The 22,943-nt window shown below is 36.5% G+C and overlaps 1 protein-coding gene across 1 annotated transcript in view; it reads right to left on the minus strand.

Moving 5' to 3' along the window:
* Positions 1 to 3,865: 3,865 nt before the first annotated feature.
* tp73 (tumor protein p73) overlaps positions 3,866 to 22,943 on the minus strand; it is a 47,408-nt gene continuing 28,330 nt past the window's right edge. Inside the window, exons 5-14 of the mRNA XM_084087632.1 lie at positions 22,331 to 22,517; positions 21,293 to 21,408; positions 17,684 to 17,793; positions 17,260 to 17,402; positions 16,344 to 16,432; positions 16,107 to 16,231; positions 14,545 to 14,693; positions 13,430 to 13,562; positions 8,881 to 8,974; positions 3,866 to 6,128 (exon numbers count right to left, since the gene is read on the minus strand). Of these exons, the coding sequence (XP_083943758.1) occupies positions 5,814 to 6,128; positions 8,881 to 8,974; positions 13,430 to 13,562; positions 14,545 to 14,693; positions 16,107 to 16,231; positions 16,344 to 16,432; positions 17,260 to 17,402; positions 17,684 to 17,793; positions 21,293 to 21,408; positions 22,331 to 22,517 (1,461 nt within the window). The 3' untranslated portion in view covers positions 3,866 to 5,813. The remainder of the gene's footprint in view (positions 6,129 to 8,880; positions 8,975 to 13,429; positions 13,563 to 14,544; positions 14,694 to 16,106; positions 16,232 to 16,343; positions 16,433 to 17,259; positions 17,403 to 17,683; positions 17,794 to 21,292; positions 21,409 to 22,330; positions 22,518 to 22,943) is intronic.

The raw sequence follows: 22,943 nt of genomic DNA on the forward strand, positions 1-22,943 counted from the left end.
GAGCGCAGACAACATCGCTCCCTGTTTAACACCAGCCGAGTGCAGACAACATCGATCCCCTGTTCAGCAGATCCAAAACTCAGCGCCAGTTATTACTAACTTTTTTTTCTTCGATATGATACCGATACTTTTTGTTACAGTTGTAACGATACCGATTACAATACTGATACTATTTATTTTTTAAAATGGGTATATTTATTTATTTTTTAGAAAAAGAGAAGAAGAAGAAGATTTTATAATCTATATGCCCATCAACACAACTCCATATGAACGGATTCAAAAATCAAAGTAGGGTCAGATGGGTGAAGATTCCCCCTTAAGAACAATCTACTTTTACTTTTTAAAATTGTGACAAATTTAATTCCTTTACCTGGGGCAAGAAGCTTCTCCACTTTTAAAACACACACACACACACACACACACATTATAGTGCTGTCAAATTAATGGCATCTAACATAAAAGTCTGTAAATGTATATTATGTGTGTGTAGTTATGTGAATATATATATATATATATATATATATATATATATATATATGTGTGTGTGTGTGTGTGTGTGTATAATACACATATGTAAACACACACACACACACACACACACACACACATATATATATATATATATATATATAAATCGATTTGACAGTACTTATATGTGTGTGTATACAAGTATTATACATTTACAAACTTTTATGTTTGATGCAATTATTAGAATTGATCGCACTATAATGTGTGTGTGTGTGTGTGTGTGTGTGTGTTAAAGTATCATCAATATAACACTAAATCAATTACATTTTGTTTTGCCAATTATTTAAACACTTGAATAAGCGATGACAGACCAAGCAGTAAAAGAGATCAATCTGAAAGGTATGTAAATTATTTTATGTAAATTATTGTATGTCTTAGAAGCCCACAGGCATATGAATATATACACATATTTAGTTGCCAATATTCTAATTAAAGATGTGTCAGTAATATCAACAATATTAATTCAAATTGAATGATTTTACTCAACTAGATGTACCGCATGGCGGTACAAAATATGACCGCCGCTCAGGCCTGCACTGGCTTTCCACAAAAATAAATGACGTGGAGCAATTTGGCTGTATTGCGTGTTTATGTATATAAGTTGTATATTTTAAAAGACTGTCTGGAGTATTCCTGTGGATCATGGATAATTTAGAGTTTTGTAATTATTTGCCATTACTATTTAAGTTTTATATCAAAAGTCATTAGTTTAGACACTTAACATCCATAATGTGAAAACGTCACATCCATAACAGTGGTTAACAGTAAAAAGCGACTGAAGTGCCCTTGAGCAAGGCACCTAACCCCTCACTGCTCCCCGAGCGCCGCTGTTGTTGCAGGCAGCTCACTGCGCCGAGATTAGTGTGTGCTTCACCTCACTGTGTGTTCACTGTGTGCTGAGTGTGTTTCACTAATTCACGGATTGGGATAAATGCAGAGACCAAATTTTCCTCACGGGATCAAAATAGTATATATACTTATATTTATACATACTAAGTATGAAAAATCTGTGATTTTTTTTTCAAAGGACCCTCCCATTCAATTTCTACAAACCTCTACCAAACGGTTGAGGTGCCTGTTGATGGTAAAAGTCTGTTATCTGACTTTGGCATGGGTTTGTTGTGTTTTACTGAAATAAAAAACATTTTTTCCCCAAAAAAGTGGTTTTATCTTGTAGCCCTGGTCCCAGAGTTTTAAAAAAACAATGTTAACAAAATTAAACTCATTCCCACTGTACCTAGTAGAACACTTAAGTAAATGTCCCATTGAAATTAATGGGATTTTATGGATTTAGGTGAAGAAAGTGTACACATAATACATTTTGGTCTGTACCATGAAGAGAAAACTGATTCAACTATATAAACTATATATTTTCTGAAAGCGTAGACTCTCAGGATGTGATCTAACATGGCATGAAACATGTCCCACCCACGTCATTAGTATACTGCCCAAGCATAACACATTGGGTATTGGTAAATCGGGTATATGGCTGATACCTAAAAAAAGTAGTAGTATGTGCATGTCTGTCTGTGTGTGTGTGTGTGTATGTGTGTGTGTTTGTGTATGTGTGTGTCTGTGTGTGTGTGTGTCTGTGCGTGTATGTATGCGTGCGTACATGTGTGTGTGCGTGTGTGTTTGTGTGTGTGTGTCTGTGCATGTGGATTTGTATGTGTGTGTATGGGTGTGTGTCTGTGCGTGTGGATGTCAGTGTGTGTGCATGCTTGCGTTTGTTTGTATTCCTGCATGTGTGTGTGTGACAGTATCATCCTAAACCAGCAACCCTTCGCTCAACAGCACCATCTACAGGCCGATGAGTGTACAGTCACTAAATGTGCACATAAATGAATTTATTTTATACCCCCCCATGGATGAAATTCTACGAAACTTAGCATACCCCCAGAGGATGTCAAGTTAATCATACACATGAAATATGGTGCAGTTCTGAACATCTCCACTGAAGATAGGGGCGATTAAAGCAGAATAATATTGCATTTTCATTTTTTATGGGAGGGGCGCAAATCACAAATGAGTGATTATGGGCTAGGTTGATGTGGGCCCTTAAGACCAACATACCATAAAAATTTCTTCATCCTCGGTGCCACAGTTCAAGTAGTTATTTAGGAAAAACTGCATTTTTTGGGTTTGGGGGGGCCCAGCGCGGGGGGGGAGTGGCCCCCGGGGACCAAACGAAATTTTTCCGTAAAAGTCTAGTGGGGCTACATGCCCACCAAATTTCATGTTCCCCGGTGTTTCGGTGTCCCTGGTATCGTTGACGGAAAATTCAGTAGATTGACGAAAAAAAAAAAAAAAAAAAACTTTGACAATCCCTATATGACCGCTTTCGCTAGCTATGCTAGCGGCGGTCATAATTAGCCTATAGCTTTTAATGAATAAAGATGTCTGAATTGTCTGAATGAAGTCAGCATCTCCATAAAGCTTGTCTGCTGAAGGAAGCATGAAGTGCTCTGAAAATGTCCTGGTAGACGGCTGCGTTGAGTGGACAGCACAGTGGACCAACACCAGCCGATGACATGGCTCCCCAAACCAACACAGACTGTGGAAACTTCACACTGGACTTCAAGCATCTTGGATTGTGTGCCTCTCCATTCTTCCTCCAGACTCTGGGACCTTGGTTTCCAAATGAGATGCAAAATTTGCTCTCATCAGAAAAGAGGACTTTGGTCCACTGTGCTTTATTAAATCCAGAGTCACCGCAGCCGTCTACCAGGACATTTTCAGAGCACTTCATGCTTCCTTCATTTTCCAGCAGGATTTGCACCTGCCCACACTGCCAAAAGAACCAAAACCTGGTTCAGTGACCATGGTATCACTGTGTAATTACTGTGTGATTTCATGTAATATTCTAATTTTCTGGGATTTTGATTTCGTGGGTTTCATAAGCTGTAAGCCATAATCATCAAAATTATAACAAATAAAGGCTTGAAATATCACACTTTGCATGTAATGAGTCTATATAATATATTAGTTTCACCTAAGTTGAATTGAAAGTTGAATTAAGTTGACTTTTTGATGATATTCTAATTTTATGACCAGCACCTGTACTTTTAACCCACTAAAATGTGTAGGCATTCCATGATTGTTTACTGGGCATAACCAACCAGTTTTACTAGTTTTACATGGTGAGAAATGGACCAAAGGCCGAAAAGAGCACATTCTTCCCTCAGATAATTGGCAAAAGTCCAGATCTCTTTCAGATGCTCTCCACTGTCGTCTCATAGATGGCCAATATGAAATTTAATGTCCAGCAGAGACCAATGCATCGGTGGGTGATCCTCAACCAATACTGACCTTGCATAATTAAAACACCCTCAGTTTTACACACTTTAGTATTTATTTGAAAAAGAAATCACTTTACATGATAATTCAAACATGGCGATATAAAAAAAAGAAACAGCATAACAGCTCTTTAATGAAAACACAAGATATTAACTCTTAAAAACATTTCTAAAATCTGTAGTTGTCAAAATGACACAGCGTGACATAATACTGACTGATATTTACTGTAAATATAACATTGTTTACAATATCCTAAAGCCATAAAGTGCTTGGATCTATATGATGGCATTTCACCATCGCGGCCAATTTAAAAACCTCATTTTGTCCTCGATGAACCTCTTGGGACCCTTTAATGGCATCCAATTTAAGATGTGCTGTTATCATCACATGAACAATATGGTTAACACTAGTTATTTACAAATGCATTTGCTTGTTGAATAAAGGTTACAGATGTACCTTTAACTACATACAATCCACCAAATTATTAATGTTCAAGACAGCTCTTAGTTCAGTTTTATACACAGACTGTATAGGAGTAAGAAATATAAATAGAGGACAATGTTCCTGGATGTCCTCCTCTGATGAAGGCTCTGTCTATATCAGGTTTTTGATGGGATCATATCATGATAATTGTGTGGGTCAGCTGAACAAAAGTACTTTGTCTTCTTAGTACTAGTTGTAGTGATATTAAAGTAAAGTCTGGGTCTTAAAGAGTACATGCAAGATTGAGTTATTTTGTCTTGAGACAGGTGAATCACAAAATGATGTTCAGGTCATATTTCAGCCGCAAAATAAAAACATAAAAATAAAAATAGAATTATATTTTGATTAAAGACCAAATTTAGAATTTTAAGGCCATTACAATTTGTAGCACCACAATTCTTATTGGAGTAATGCACAAAATATTAATATTTATGTATTTATACATCATTGGTAGTTTGTTGATTTAAAAATGCATTACTGTGATGAGAAATTTTTCAAATAATGCCACAATGTCGAAATTATAATAGCCCTAATGTCTATGCAAAATTATAATTTATAATGTTTTTTTGTTTTTTTTTAATTCTGGGATGAAATGTGACTGGGAATTGTTTTTGTAAGATTCACCTTAGTACCATTGCTGAGCCATAATTTTACTATTAAACATCCTAAAATTAGAGACAATTAAAACGATAACATAAGGCGTCTAATAAAGGAAAAATAGACATAATAACAGTACAGCATGATAAATAAAACCTTGTCCTGCAAGGCTAATACCACAAAACAGGTGAACTTTACAAGTCTGATTGTAAAGGCATTGAAAATAAATGCTTATAGTGATACAGTCTCCCTTTCAACAACATAATACTTAACAAATGCATAAAAAATCCACTTCAAAAGCAGTAAAAGATGTCCTGTTTAAAAATAATAATAATTGTTTCTGTTACCTATAAATGTACCTGCACTTTCATGGTGCGGTCTTCATCACTGTCATTGTGAAACTCTGATAACGTACAAATAATAGTTATGGGATGACATTGAAATGAGACAATAAATCAAATACATAATGCCTTTTGACCTAGCCATACATATATAGCTTTGTCAAAATAAGTGAATATAAAGTATGATTTAATGGGTCAAAGTATCCACTTTATCTACGGGCTTTACTTCACACTGTTTTTTTTTTTCCCTTTATCATACATGATTGCACAATTATAATTTACAACAAGCCAAAAAAATAAATAAGGCAACGTTTTGAAATCATACACTGCTTCTAACCATTCATAACTATGTCCTAATAATGCCATTCATTTTAGTTACGTTTTTTTGTGTGTGTGATGTAATATTAGCATAAGGCCATCTAATAAAATGATTCGCTTGAACCCCGGGGAATTTCTACTCGTCAAATCATTAGTTGTCAAACATGGAAGTGCGACTATATGGAAAATATAAACCGTCCATTGCAGTTTTAAGAACCCAGTACGGACAATATAGATGGAAAACAGTTCTCAGCGAAGGTCGCTCTCTGCGAACTCCTCCTTGATGGAGTGCTTGTGTATCCTGCAGTCGGGCATGTCGAAGCCGAAGTCGGCCCACTCGTCTCCCCCCGCGGCCCCGCTGCGGTTCGGGATGGTGATGGTGTGACGCACTCGGAAGTGCACGGCCTCCATGACGCGCTGGCGCTGCAGTTCTCCTCCGGGGCCGATGGCCATCGTGGCCATGTTACTGCTGGAGCGGATGTAGTCGTGGCCCTGCTTCATGTCCTGCAGGCCCCTCCAGATCGCCAGCCGGAACTGCTCAGGGATCTTCAGGGCCCCAAGATCCTGAGGAACACAAGATCACAGGTAGTAAGTACATTGTGCTTACAGTAAACATCACGCTATGAACGTTCACGGTAGAAAAAAACAATCATATCTCACTATAGAGTGTAAGAGTCGGGTTCCGGAAGTAAAAACTCTTTTAACATTTTTAATGATAACTTAAAGCAGGGCTATGCAGTTTCGGGAATTTCTTCGCTGTATTCTCGCTTTTTGCTCGCAGGTTTCTCTATAGAGCTCCCCCTACAGCTTCGGAATAGATATTTGACAACACTGTCAAAAACTCGTTGACGACATCAAAGCAGATGGGACATTCTTTAAAACGTCTTCTTCATTCGAGTTCGAACAGCGTGAGGGAGCGCAATAATGACAGAATTTTAGCAGATTTTTTTGCCGTAAAGCAATTCGTTACATCGCGAGACCTGATATCACGCGATACTTCCTGACGCTGGGCGGCGGCCCGCCGGCCCAAAGTTGCAAGGGTGGTTTTTTGGCTCACAGGCGTTAGGGGGGTGCGAGACGACCACCATTCAACCCGAAAAAAGTCATATAACTATTCCAATGACTCCGAAGCTGTTCGGTTAAGGTAAAAAAGTTACTTAGTTCACCTTTAAAGGAACAAGCCGACTTTTTGGGACTTTAGCTTATTCACCGTATCCCCCAGAGTTAGATAAGTCCATACATACCCTTTTCATCACCGTGCGTGCCGTGACTCAGTCTGACGCACCCACCGCTAGCCTAGCTTAGCACAAAGACTGGAGGTAAATGGCTCCAGCTAGCATACTGCTCCCAATAAGTGCAGGTCAAATAACAAGGTCACATGAGACACAGCCATCTTCTAACCATATACATACTGGGAACTATATTCTCAGAAGGCGAAGCACTGCTACTTGGGCGGAGTGATTTGCTCACAGCACCTGAGAAGCCCCGTGGTGAGGAGCAGAGAGTTCGCTCAGAGTTGGAGTAAATCACTCCGCAGAAGTAGCAGTGCTTCGCCTTCTGAGAATGTAGTTCCCAGTATGTGTACGGTTAGAAGATGGCTGTGTCTCATGTGACCTTGTTATTTGTACACGATGTGACTATACAAATCACAACATGCAAATAGGATAATGTTGGCGTTATTTTGTCAATTATTGGGAGCGGTATGCTAGCTGGAGCCATTTACCTCCAGTCTTTGTGCTAAGCTAGGCTAGCGGGGGTCAGACAGAGTTACGGCACGCACGGTGATGAAAAGGGTATGTATGGATCTAACTCTGGGGGATGCGGTGAATAAGCTAAAGTCCCAAAAAGTCGGCGTGTTCCTTTAAAGACAAACCTGCTGTGAGGTACGAGGTTGTTAACTCTTTCTACGCCAGCATTTTTGAATAAAGTCGCCAGTCACCACCAGCGTTTTTGACAATTTCACAAAAGTTTCATGGCCCCCAGAATATGTATGAATATCTGAACATGCAATTTATCAAAAGAACGAACAGACCCTCTGCTTTTAAACAAACAAAAAAAAAAGTTTTATTCTAGATTCATGCATTCTTTTTATTTTTTTTTATTTTTTTATCAACAATTGAATGTGGGTAAGTATCATAAAAAAAGCAACATTTTGAGCAAAAATCTCGTTTTTGTCGAAGACTACATCCAGATCGAATTCAAAACGATGATCAAAACATGGATGGAGTAGATCGAGTCCATCAACACTCCTAAAGCTTCACAGTCCTGTAGCTCATCATTTCATTCAGTAACATTAGGCAGTTTTGATTTATATGCTGTTTAATGTTGATGATCGCGTTATTTACATATGCATCTGCTTACATATGCTATCGCTTGTTTCTGCTTCTTCTTCACCTGTGTTTTTATCAGGAGATTCAGCACTCTTTCAGAAGATGCCTAACAGCGCCCCCTACCCAGTGAACAGTGAAAACACAGAGAGCCGGAAATTTCTGTCAATGGCTGGGAAAGAGTTAATTGAGAGTATTTGGTTCTGTTGAAGCCTTCAGACTGCATTCTTTTAACTTATTTTTAAAATAATCATTTAACAGCGGAAATTGTGGTGAAACACTACATTACCCATGATGCTCTACAGAAAATTCCACCAATCAGAGAATCGCGATAATCAAACGCACCAAACTTTACTCGGCCCACTTTAATGAAACACTGCAAATGACGTAATCGAGTCTCTCTACGCTCTCAAAGTACTTAAATATTTCTCAGTCGTGTTTAATTCAATTATTCTGTTCACAAAGCTTCATGGGATTGTAGTTCTTTACCAACTACGCTGAAAAAGTGGGCGGGCACTCTAGTACATGACAAATCTATGTATCCCACTAAATTTTGTGCTGTTATACAAAAATATTTGTCCTCAAAATGATGCTGAGTCCTGACCAATCAGAATCAAGTATTTCAGATCTGATTTCACCAAGTGCAACATGTTCCTGGATCAACGTCTTTGTTGGTTCTGAAGAAACATTCCAATCAACCAATCAGATCAAGTTTACAGTTTATGTTAAGTTCAGGCTTTCAACCACTGGGTTAGATGCTTCGAATAACTTCAGTGTTATTCGCCTATCATTTCCCTCCTATTCCCTCTGATTATGGGTAGGGATAGGTTTAGGATCAAATTTTCAGACAGGAATGTTGTTCTAGGATCAACAAAATATGTGGCAAAATCACAGTGGCCAAAATTGGCTGGACACTAATGCACTCTATAAGGATAAAACACAAATAATTCAAGAATGAAAAGTCCATATCGACCGAACTGTTGGTTTACCTCCATAGAAAGAGTCTGAAGGTGGTACACACTCTGGAGTCCCTGGGACGTGAAGAAGTCGATACAGTTTTGGCAGCCCAGGCTGGTTAAGAAACTGTTCAGAGACAAAAGGAACCCCACTAAGACCAAGCGGCTGCGTCCTGTGAATTACATATTCACCCATGGAGAACATAACAAGCAAAGCACCACGGCATTTGCATCTGCACAGGGATTATTATCAAGTACTGATGGAATAATAATGTCAGTGTATTTAGGCAACAAAATACTTAATTAAAATAAAGCATTTGTATTCTAATCATAATTATGATTAAATCTTTGATTATACAAACACCAGTTAAATATGGTGAAATGTTCAGCTAGAAGTGAATGTAATATATGCCACCATTCAAAAGTTTGGTCAAATTTATAAAGGTTTTTTAAAGAAGTCTCATATTCTCACCAAGGCTGTAATATTATTACAATTATTTAAAATAACTGTTTTCTATTTTAATGTTTTTATATGTAATCTATTCCTGTGAATTTTTAGTATCATTACTCCAGTCTTCAGTCACATGATCCTTCAGAAATCATTCTTAATTCAAATAATTCTTTATTTTTTTTATATAATTCTTAATATTTCTGTGGAACGTGTGATACATTTTTTGATGAATAGAAAATACAAAAGAACAATCATTCACTAGAAATATATATATATATTTTAAGAATGTAAAAGTTTTAACTGTCACTCTTAATTGAATGCATCCTTGTTGAATAAAAGTATTAATTTCTTTAAATAAATAAAAATGTTTTACTGACCCCAAACTTTTGAATGGTAGTTAAATGAAATGCTGCATGCAATTTTTTTTTTTTTTTTTCAGAATTTGCATAGGATTTATAAAAAAATGCAATCAAAACATGCAATTACATTAATGATGCATAACAAGATTTTCATTGTATTGATCTTTTTATTATAAATATTTCACCAAAAAAAAAAAAGATTTCCTTGATACAATCAAAACAGGAAATGTAGCAAATTTAAAGCCGACAGAGTTATTTTAAAGGCAGAGCAAATAAGACAAACAAAACTACAAGAAAGTGAGTAAAGTATGTGTAGCAAATTCAACATCTGAATGTAAAGTGTTTTGAAATGGCTTAATGATCACAATATCTGATTTAATAAAGCAGTTTTAGTCATTTTAAACTAAACATAGTTTCCAACACATGTGGTTGCTTTGTCATAATTATAGATGCTGCCCTTAATTTTCACCCTGATACATTGATAATTAAATGGAGATGGAACATTGATATTAATAAATTAAATTTTTGACAATGGAGTCGGTAAAACAATGCAATGTGCATGGAAAATGACACATTTAGTTTAAAATAAATATCACTCTAGGTGCCAATATATAAGACTTATGATTGGCAAAGTAGCACAAATGACAATGCTATTAACTTAGTGAATAATGTAAACAGGTTGTTGGTGGCAATGGACTAAAACACATAATTGGGGGAAAGTGAATCTCAAAAAAACTGAATGGAATATATCATACATGGTCATATATTTTAATCCAAAAATCAAAAGAAAAAAAAGAAATGATATTTTGCTTAAATATTATTTATTTTTACAATTATGAAGATTTTTTAGATTGTGACAATTTTTGACATTTATTATATTACAATTAGGGCTGTCACTAATGATTATTTTGGTAATCAAGTAGTCGGTCGATTATTTTGACGATATTTGACGCAATCATATGGTTTTATAGAACAACACTGTTAAAATACATAATATAAACAATCAACTTGCATCAATTGCAATCGAAGATTTCTTTTTTTTAAATCGAGTACTCAAATTTAATCAGGGAATCGTGACAGCCCTAGTTATAATTAAAATGTGTAATATATTTTTTTAAATAACATTAATTATAATAAATTATTCTAACATTATAATATTTTCCTAATTTCTTATAAAACTGTAATAAAAGAGAAATGTTACTTAAATTGTAAAGAGTTTAGATACAATTGTAGTATTTGTTGTGCTGTCTCTAATGAATGCTTATACTGTAGGGAGAATTTCATGAAAAATGTATGAGAATTACAAAAATAAAATCCAGATCTGTGACAGAAATTAGTATTTATGTAGGAAATGTGCTTAATTGTCATGAAAATCTGTCACAATGCAGAGACCATTAAAAGTGCTTCATCCAAAAATGAAAATTCTGTCATTAATTACTCACCCTCATGACGTTCCAAACCCGTAAGACTTTCGTTCTTCTTCTAAACATGAGTTAAGATATTTTAATGAAATCTGAGAGATTTCTGTCCCCAGAAAGATTCTGAGAGATTTATGTTTCTTATTCCCTCACATTGACAGTTACTAATTATTACATTATATGAATCCCGTAAATTACATAGGCCTGTTTTCAATTCAAAATGGCGACATTAGAAAAAAGTTTATTAGTTTGCCTGATTATTTTTGTCAGTCGTTTAACATTTTTATCCTAAAACTGCTGTCAAAAATGAAATGTTTAGTTTAGCTACTTACATCTTATCTCGCATTTTATGACTGTTTACTGAAGCGTCGAGTGCTGGAATTCGTGCTCAGCAGCTTCTGTGAACATAAAGCCCGCCTACTTTGATTTGTCATCTCAAATATTTTGACATTGACGAGCAATGTTAGTCCACTGAAAGGCTCAGATGAGAAGATCTTGGTGCTGTGCAATATCCTTGCACCATTAAAGTAGTGATAATACTATATTAGGCAATTATGTCACAACATTTATTATATAGCCTACACCTCGGAAAAATACTGAGATCCGGACCTCAGTGACCTCATTTCTGGCTACGGCCATGGGTAAACAGAAGCTCAAGCATTCTTTCTTGACGTGCAAGAACCAATGAGGTTCATTCTCGTGTTACGCAGCACGTTTGAGCTTCAACAAGAACCAATGAGGTTCATTCTTGTTACGCATCACGTTTCAGCTTCAGCAAGAACCAATGAGGTTCATTCTCGTGTTACGCAGCACGTTTGAGCTTCAACAAGAACCAATGAGGTTCATTCTTGTTACGCATCACGTTTGAGCTTCAGCAAGAACCAATGAGGTTCAGCAATGTATCTCTCGCATCAAGAGAATTAGTTTGAGCTTCTGTTTATGTTCACTGATCAATGTTTATATGTGAATAAAAGCCTAAATTAAATCTGTTCATCATAAAAAGTGATTGTGTCTCTTCAGAAAATGTGGGCTAATCCGCTCAATTTATATGGATTAGTTTTAGGATCTCTTAATGAACTTATTGAAGCGTCAATGTGGTTGTTGCGTGTGTACTATCAACGGAGGGACAGAAATCTCTCAGATTTCATTAAAAATATCTTCATTTGTGTTCCGAATCTTATGGGCTTGGAACAACTTGAGGGTGAGTAACTGATTACAATTTCTTCATTTTTGGGTGAACTATCCGTTTAAAACAAATCAAGCCAAATGCATTTTTTTCCTTTTGATTTTGGGGAGTACCAGACATGTTTTTGTGAGATTCACCTGATGAAAACTGCACAGGTCATTTAGGCACCTCACCACCCCCTACCCAGCCCAATGTGATTAATAACTGCACGCGATCGGCCATATGATTTAAAGTCAAAATGTTTCTCTGACCAGCAGAGAAATATTTAAAAAAGATATTACTCTTATGTACAAGTCTGAAATAGGAACCTCTTTAAAAAAAGCAAAGATTTCTTTACAATCAAAATCCTCTTTTGTGCATTAGCACAAAAAAAAAAAGATTAGTATACTGTAATTCGAAAACTGTAACTATGTAAAGATAGATGATCAAGTCGTGGTGAAATGGAGATGCATCTAAAGGGGCATTTTGAATGATTTAAGGTTGCTCTTTATCTCTAGGGGCCTTTTTACACCTGTTCACTTCATGCATTTTTTTTACTGATCGAATAGATATCTGATTTGTTAAAACGGTTCCATTTACACATGGCCACATAAATGTGTCTCCGCAAAACGGATGTAAATCCGATCTTCAATTCCCGTGCTATATGCAAATTTAACGGAGTTCATGTCAACGAATGAAACAGATAAACGCTGCATTTTATTTATCAATAGGATCGCAATAGGAGAAAGAGCGTAGTCTCGTAGGGCATTTACACCTGGTCTTTTGACGATCAGATGTCTATCCGATAGGAAAAAACGCATGAAGTGACTAGGTGTAAATAAGCCCTAGTGCACATGTGTCAAAGTTCACTCCTGAAGGGCCACTGTCCTGCAGAGTTTAGCTCCATCCAGCTCCTAAACACCAGTTTATAGTACCCCGAAGACCTTGATAAGCTGATACAGGTGTGTTTAATAAGGGTTGGAGCTGAACTCTGCAGGACACTGGCCCTCTAAAACTGAATCTGACACCCCTGCTCTACAGAATAAGACAATCTGAAGGCACTCTTGATGAGACACATGAGGCTAATTTCAGTCGCACTGCTGTAAGAATCCATATGAAAGAAGCTGAGCATCATTTGTAGTCTGTGTGTACACGTGTGTCAGGTTGGTGCTACTGCAGGGTGAAGTACCTGACGAGGCTGGGGTCGGGGTTGTAAGGTGGGGGAGGGGTACAGTGAGAGGTGGACACTATAGACTGTGACGGGTGAGCTCCATTCACGTCGCCGTTAGACTGCATGTGGTGTCCACCCAGCATGTTTGTTCCTGCATGAACAAAACCACAAGAGCCAATCGTCAAAACCTAAATGAACACTCACCAAACATCAAATGAGCATCACATGGGATTTAGAGATCAAATAACACTTTGCTAATGGCCAAATGTCTGGTAGCTTTTCATGAATGCAAATGTCATTGCTAGAACAATAGTCTTGCGTTCATTGAATGAAAGGAAATCAAATCAAAGAGATACCCTTGTAAAAAAGAAGTGCGCTTGATTGTATTGAATGTGCAATTGTAGTGTACTTCAAATCTTAAAAACTACTTGCAGATAATATATTACTGAAATAAAAGGTCACTTAAGTCTACTTAAAGATTGAGACACTTTTGAAAAGTGCACTTTGTAATAGTTTCAAATTAAAAGTGTTACTTTAATGTACATTTTAAATGTACATTTTAGTAATTTTTTGCCGTGTTTTAAAGTACACTTATTTTGATGTGTTGAATAACATACTATAGCACATGTAAAGTACTTGATTATAATTTTAACTAGTGTTATTTGAGATTACAGTTAACATATTTTAATTGTACTAAGTTGCAACTACATTATCAAAAATGTGCAATTACAAATATATTTAAACACATGAAGTACAAGTTTCAATAGAAATGACATTAAAGTGTATTGTAGTGTAAAATAAATGTTTGCCAGTACATTTGGCAGTACACTATAACCACATTTTAAAGACAACAGAATTATGAAATTTTATATAAAGATGTACTTGTAAGTCCTACTTGAGTTGGTTTAAAAAAGCACTCTTTTTAAAGTAAAGTAATTGCATTTAATAAAAGTTTCAACTAATAATTTAGACTAAAATAACTAAAATATATAGACAAAATCAATAAAACAAAATTTAAGAGTTGGTTAGAGATGAACTGGTATATGAAAAGAGTATATGACATGAAAGAAAAACTATAATATATATACATATATTATATATATACAGTATAAAAATGTTGTGGATGAGCTTACCCATATGTGACATGGATGCAGAGGGTCCTGCGCTCTGCTGAGTCTGTTGTGTCACCAGCTGATTCACTGAGGGAAGCTTGCTGATGGACCCGTGCATCTTATTCATGTTATTGAGTGTGCCATATGGAGACGGAGAGGTAACATGACTCCTGTGAATCACATGAGAGGAACACAATTATATCCGGCCCTCTGTGGAACACTACAATACTAGATGCTGAAGAATGAGCTGAAAGAGGCCATATCATGGACAGTTGAAAATGCTTTTCTACTGATATGTAGACATACTTTATTATTCACAGTGCAAAGACCTCTCAGCAGTTCACCAAGCCATGTACTGAAACTGAGCTAGCTTGCATGACATTTTAGTTATGGCAGTTATGATATTACAATCAACACTGTGACTCATTTACTAACCAAGGCCTGTATTCAGCAAATTGGTAGGTATGATATTACTGATTGTACATGCAATTTTGTCAGCAAATCATAACAGAGGTAATTTACACACAGTTATTCAACCCTCATTGCAAATCAGGTTTATTGGCAAAATTGACAGACTCTCAGCTGTTTGCAATGAACAAATCAAACAAAAGTAATTGAAATAGCTCAACACAACAAATGTTTCAAGTGGTTTTTAAATTTCAACTGAAAATGCAACTTTTAATGACTTCTGCAGTCTCAAAATGATTCAACCCCCTGAGTAGAATCCCTCACAACAGCACAAATCTGCAAAACAGATGTTGTCTCAAGCACACCTGATGAGGGCTTCATTCATCAAGGGCTTCATTAGTTGCTCCAGGTGTGCTTGAGCTAGAACACACTAAATATCTGAACTGGCTAGGTTTGTTGAGTGTCACGTTTGACTACATCAGGGGTGCCCAATCCTGCTCCTGCCGATCGACTGTCCTGCATTAGGGTTGGAGATGAACTGTGCAGGATCGGCCACCCCTGGACTACATGTTAGAAATATGGCTAAGTCAAAAGAATCATCCAAATATTTAACTCTATATACTTTGTCTTAAATTTACAGTAGCAAAAATGCTTTTTTGTGCAAAAAAAAACTTGACTAAAAAAAATAAAATAAAACAGAGAAGTGTTGTATAAGTATATATACAGTAATGTTCAAAGTTTGGGGGCGGAAAGAGTTGAGGTTGGTAATGTTTTTCAAAGTCACCTAGGCTGCATTTATTTGATCAAACATACAGTTAAACGGTAATATTGTGAAATATTAGAACAATTTAAAAAAACTAGTTTCAATTTGAATATATATTAAAATGCAATTTATTCCTGTGTTGGCAAAGCTGAATTTTCAGCATCATTACTCCAGTCTTCAGTGTCACATGATCCTCCAGAAATCATTCTAATATGCTGATTTGCTGCTCAAGAAACTATTATCAGTGTTGAAAACAGTTCTGCTGCTTCATATTTTTGTGGAAACTGATCATTTTTTTCCCAGGATTCTTCCAGGAATGATTCTTCAACAGTATTTGTTTGAAATGCTGATTGTCTGTCACTTGACTCTGAACTTTTAAACGGCAGCATGTGATGCATATATAAACACTCACTGTCTCTGTAGGAGCTGCTGTTGTTGTTGTCTGTATGAGTCCACTAACTGCTGTGGTACAAACTCCACAAGTTCCAGACTGTCCTTTATCTTCATCAGGATGTCAAAATTCTCCCGACCACGCACCTTCAAATCAATCCAAAAATATTACAATAACTTAAGACATTTGAGGGGGGAAAACATTTTTAAAAAAATCACAAAAATTACACAAGTATGTTTTGCATGCTTCCACACTCACTGGTATGTAATACATCTCTTCTTCTCCATGCCGCCTCTTCTTGATGTTGATGGAAGGGCCTGTAATATTGGCTGGAGTCTGCTTGAAATCTGTAAATTCATAAACAGAATCTCCAGTTTTAACCAGAGATAAAATAACTAAGGGTGTGTTCACACTTGCACTTTGGTTCTCTTTGTTCTTTTGGTCCAGACCAAAAAAGAAAATCATATATTTAGTCTTGGTTCATGTAGCATTCACACTGTCATTTTTAACAACAAACCTAAAGATGCCAAACAAAAAAACGGCTTTTATGACGTATATTTTGCTACGGACATCTTGTGCGTACATATGATGGTATTTTTACCAGCTGAGAACTGTAAAGGAGTCAAACCAGCAACAGGAATACCTCTGTCGCACACAAACGAAGATCTGCTGCGAGGAGAATGTGTTTCTGATGCCTGTACCGAACTGTAATGGGCAACGTAGCTCCTATGGCGAGAAAGATCATGTATGCTTGAGCATTTTCTATCATTTTTAGGGTATTCTGTCCTAAATCCATTCCTAAATCCATCCATTCTGATCCATTCTTAAGCATTCTGTCAAAGAACCCAAAACAGGATCCTGTTTTGGGTTCGTTTACATGTCTTTGGTCCGTGTTGCGTTCATATTTCAGTCGAACCATGCCAGAGTTCTTCTGGAAGTGGACAGAGACTTTTCTTTTCTTTTCAAGGGCTTCAGTGCGCTTGTTTGGTGCGCACCAGGGTTCAGATGACTGTGTTCACACTTATTCAAATGAACAGCACTAACAGAGCAATCACACCAGGGTTCGTTTTAATCGAACCAAACCTGCCAAGTGTGAACACCCTATGATAACATTTAAAAGATTAGAAACTTATTTTAAATATGATATGAAGAAAGAAATGCATTCATGGCTTACTTCGTTTATTGGCATTTCCATTTTTGGCCACGCTATCATTTAGCGCCTGTTGCTCCCTGAAATGATCCTCATCTGCTTTGCGGTCACGACCCGGACACGCACAAATCCGGCCCTCAAACGAACGCCTACCGAGAACCTGTCCGCTGTGGGAAAAGATGGTAGAGTTCAGCTTTAACTTTTGGCATAACCAAACTGAATCTAACCATTCAGTTTTCCTAGTCATGTTAATAATTTGCATGTTGTTGTCATGCAGTTCACAGTTAAATGAATACATTTCGGTGCTCATTTTTAAGTACATTTTGTTGACTTCTGTTTGTCTGAAGCAAAATAAGTGAAGAATCACTGTTTTGCACAACACATTTTTCAGCATGGGACAAGCAAGTAGTTTTCAATGCTGAAGAAAACAGTAAAGGCGTTCACTCACTCTCGTGTCTCCAGCGTGATGATGATGAGGATAGGCCTGCGGTTCATTCCACCGACACAACTGCTGTTGCACATGAAGTTATACAGAATGGTTGTGAACTCAGTCCCCACCTTAAGAAAGAGAAACAAAGAGAAACATATTCAGTTTCTAGCATTGCTTTATATTGCAAATATAGCATATCGTACGGCATTGGAAAGTCAAATTCACTTTAATAATTGAATTTAGGTATAATTAGGTAATTGAATTTAGAATAATTGAATGTTCAAGATATCCCTTTTTTATTTTACATGCATTTAAATGCAGTTTTAGTTAAAAACCTTTTGTTTTTGAACACTTAATGAATTTATTTAAATAAACTATTAAAAAGAACCAGAAATGTATTTATTAATCAAACATCAGCAGAACGTAAGACAGAACGTAAGAAATATGTGCCTCTAGGTGGCGCCACCAAAATGGCGCAAAACGGAGCAACAGAGTAAAAGAGGAATAACTACAGGTATTGTTACTGAGAATAATCCTTGGGCTATTTATAGCCAGTCAGAACATGTTAAGCGTCCTGAACCGAGTGATCATTGCATGGTTTCACTCATTTTCAAACCATCAAACATGTATATGTGTAAATTTGTGAAAATATGGGTTGTGTTATGAGAGTATGTGCATGAATGAACAGTATGTATGTGTATGTGTGCTTTTGCACATAGAAAACCATAGAAACAGTTTATAATGAGAAATGTTCTCTCTGAAGCATTAAGCACACCACACTCGTAGTGTACTTCAAAGTTTATATATATTTTTAAAAAACTTTACTTGCAGATAATACAATATTACTCAAATAAAAGGCCACTTAAGTGTACTTAAAGAGAGTAGACTTTAATGAATATGTACATACATATGCTTTGTGTCGTAACAACGCTCCTTAGCTGTTATAAATGAACTGTAAACCACAGCTTCTTGTGGCTTATTGCTTTAATGCGTGATAAGACACAAAAGAGTACGGTACTATTGGTGTGCGCATCTGTGAATCTCCTGTTTGTGTGACACACACACATTCGTGCGCAACAGAAAGCCACTTCAGACAGCGCTTGAATGAACAAAAACACACAAAATTTATGCCAAAATGGCTGTTTTGTCGAGTATCCTCACAAGCACAGTTACATGAGTTAAATTAAGTCTTAAATGTATGTAAAGAGTTGTGAGAAAATAGGACGTGCATCAGGTCTTAAAGTGACAGCAGCCTATAAACCTGTGCTGTAAAGCTATTCAAAGAACAAAAGACAGAAAAAAATCACTCAAATCTCTTGACTGAATAACATTTGTAGCTTTAAGAAGGATTCATCTATATTTAATTTATAATTTATGCAGTGAATACTGTAAAGAGTTTGAAGTGTTATTCAATTTCTTTATATATATCCTACCTGTTACACCTACCTGAAAATCTTAAAGCACTTTTAACAAGGTTACATGGTTCAAAAATAGGGATGGGCACAAGTACTCGAGTACTCGAACGTGACAGCAATGATCGACCAAGAAAAACGATGATCAGCCTAACTTTAAAAAATATATTTTTCTATTTTTCTGATTGGTTATTTCAGCATTTTGGGCGTTAACTGAGGTCTGATTGGTTAGCGTTAGACAGTACGCCTTGCAGACTGGCGTAATAAAGTGAAATAAAATGAAATAAATGTAATAAAATGAAACTGGATTTGAAAGGCAGTGATGCCTGGAATCACTTTGATCCTGAAATACATTTAAGTGCAAGATGTACAGCACAAATATGTCATATACATAACATTATAATGAGAACACGATTGTAATAGATTAAAATGTTGTAAATTCTTTGTGCTGTTGCCAGTGTATCAGTGCACTGAGTTATACATCAGACTAGCGCGGTCAAGTTCATGTGCGCATTCGTGTCCTTTTGTGCAAATGTAAGTTGTAAGATTACTTTAAGATTACTGTAAGATATTTTGTCTATATCTGATTAATCTCATATAGGACGTGTTTGGTTGAGTATATTAACAAGCTACAGCAAAGCACTGCAGTTTACCGACCGTTGTTCATTCACTCTTCAGTTTCAGCTCAAATGCACTGACTATGGGTTATTTGAGATGGTCATATTCTTTTTAGATAGGCTATTTCTTCTCCGCCAAACACAGAATTTTCCGTGTTTTCACTGTAAAACGCTAGGGGGCGCTATGACATGTTCCGAAAGAGTTCTGAATTTCCTGACATGCGAAGAAGATGCAGAAACAAGCGATGTCATATGTAAGCAGATGCAAATGTAATATAATGCATTCATTAACATTAAACAGCATATAAATCAAAACTGCCTAAAGTTATCAAATGAAATGTCGACCCAGGACGAGGTATGTTTTGATCATCATTCTGAAACCCATCTGGATGTAGTGTTTGCTAAACTTTTTGCTAAAAATTTTGCATTTTTTTTATTAAACTTACCCACATTCAAGTGTTGATAAAAAAAGAATGCATGAAGCTAGAATAAAACAGGTTTTTTTGTTTAAAAGCAGAGGGTCTGTTCTTTCTTATGATATATTGCATGTTCAGATATTTAACAACAATTATAAAACGGTTAGTTCCAATCCTTGATTCTGATTGGTCAATAGCTGTGCTTTATTCACGATAAAACACGGCTATGACCGCTTCTCCCAACTGTTCTATGTATCACTACACAACATCCCTAGCAACCACTCTTAGCAACTTAAACACATGTTTGATCTCATTGATATTCTTCATTGAAGCTATAGTAGAGTATTGTGAGAGATCGAGTAAGCGAGTGTACCTGCATTTACCGTAGATATAGCATTTTCCTTCAGGTCAGTCATATTCATAATACAAAAAAAATCCGTTTGAATGTCCGCTGCGATATCTTGTCCTTTTAACAGTTAAGGGGTTTTTCCGTGCCCATAGTCATCTGTCAGTTGCGTCTTCCTTCTCCGTGTTCACAAGTTTGATTCCTTTCAATGTAAAAGTCTTCTCTACTGTACTGACTGACTCACTCATAAATACGGTCTTTGCGGCATAAATACGGCAAAATAATGTATGTAACTTTTGTTGCTGTTTACGGTCAGGGACTATTTTTTCCAGCGGAAGGAATGCTTTTAGTGATTTTACTTCATAAAAGTTGCATAGATACATGTTTTTCGGCTTTAATAGTTGTATTGTGTGGTAACCGGTTTATAAAAGCAATAAGGTACTCGAGACAAGTGCTGTATCGTGAATAAGTAACGGCTGAAGGGGTTGCAGGGACTCCGCTTCGCGTCGTGCCTAACAAATGCCCTTCAGCCGTTACTTATTCACGATACAGCACAGCCTCTCGTACCTTACTGCTTACATATTCTGGGAGCCATGACATTTTTGTGAAAATGATCAAAAATGCTGGCGGGGAAAGAGTTTTAAACATGCTACTTGTTTTTCACAAGGAGAGTTGTGAGAGAAACAATATACATTTTTTTACATTTTCTGATGAAAATGTGAGTGATTCACCCTGTTTCTGTGGGGTTGCTAATGCGTTCTGAGTAGGTTTGAGAATTGTTGAAAATTGTGCAAGACACTGTAGAACTGACATGCATCTGCAACTATTCAACTAACCTGTGGATTCTCATAGGGAACTAGCACACTTTGTCGGCCTGTCACAGGGTCATCCACATACTGACTCAAATTATTGCCCTCCACCCGTATCAAGTGACTGGCAGGAGCTGTTTGACCTGGACGGAGAGCAGGAAAAGAAAGCTTCTCAATTAGAGGAGGAAGGACAAGAGGAATATTTCTGTTTGTGTTTGACAATGTTTCTCAAAATTATGATAGCTTTGGTTATTTTGAAGTGAATAATAAAAATAATACACTCTCACTGGATTTAAATAGGCAATACTTAAGGGTCTATGATTGGATCATTATTGCAGTGATTATGTTTCTAGCATGTTATATGGTTAAGCTCTTCTAACCCTAATTGATGGAGTGTGTAGCTTTTCATTTCTTAAACATTCATGTTGGAAGACACAGGCATGGCCATATTCCAGGATGATAATGTCAAGATTCATCAGGCTCAGACTGTGAAAGAATGGTTGTGAGGATCATGAAGCATCATTTTCACACAAAAATCGGCTCCTCTGAGTCCAGAGCTTACATTCATTGAAAGTCTTTGGGATGTGCTGGAGGAGACTTTACAGAGTGCTGGACTCTTGCATTGACAATACAAGATCTTGAACATAAATTGATGCACCTCTTGATGGAAATAAATGTTGTGATGTTATTTCCATCAAGAGGTGCATACATTTTTGGTCAAGGTCTGTTGCCAAACACATAACATGCTAGAAACCTAATAATCACTGCAATAATGATCCAATCATAGACTCTTAAGCAATTGCATATTTGAAATTTGAAATGATAATAATAATAATAATTAAAGACTTTACTTCAATAGTTATTCAAATGTCTTTGTTAACCAATTTGGTCTATTTTTACTGGTTTATAAATGCTTTCAGATGTCCGATCTGTTATGATGTCATCACATATACAAAAAGAAAGCATATTTACCTTTTATTAACATGAACAGTCAAGCAACGGAAAAAGTTGTTGCATTTACACAATGAAATGTCACAATATCAAACAAGAAGGAAGTTTACAAACTTTCATTGAAGTCCCGTCCAAGTTCATGGTTAGGACAACGTTTGACCACCTCTGTGACGTGCTCAGCCTTCTTGTAGATGGGCATGGCTCGTATCACGCTGCCGTTTGGGGGCGAGGAAGCAAGCTTGATCTGAATCGGACAGGTCTTGGCAATCTGACAGTACAGTTTCTTAAGCAACGGAGAGTACTGCAGAAAAAAATATGGAAATAAACAATGGGTTATGCATATGTATAAGCGTTTGAATCAATACTGCTTATATAGTGAAGCCAAGACAAAATATTAAAAATGCAAATTTTTCTGAAAACTAATTTGGTCCTGAGTCCTTCTTGGCAAAATGTTGGTCTTTCATTACACTAAATAACCAGATTTGTTCTGAATTTCCTTCTTTGATAAATTAAGACAAATTCATCATCACTAGACGAGGTTTCTCTTTCTCTCTCACTCTCACTCTCACTCTCACACTCACACTCACACTCACACTCACACACACACACACACACACACACACACACACACACACACACACACACACACACACACACAACACATGTCAGAGCTTGTCTAAAACTATAAAGACATCCCAGATATTCCCTCAAAAACCAAATGTACAGG

The sequence above is a fragment of the Abramis brama genome, assembly GCF_963993115.1.
Source record: "Abramis brama genome assembly, chromosome: 16".
Classification (NCBI taxonomy): Eukaryota; Metazoa; Chordata; class Actinopteri; order Cypriniformes; family Leuciscidae; genus Abramis; species Abramis brama.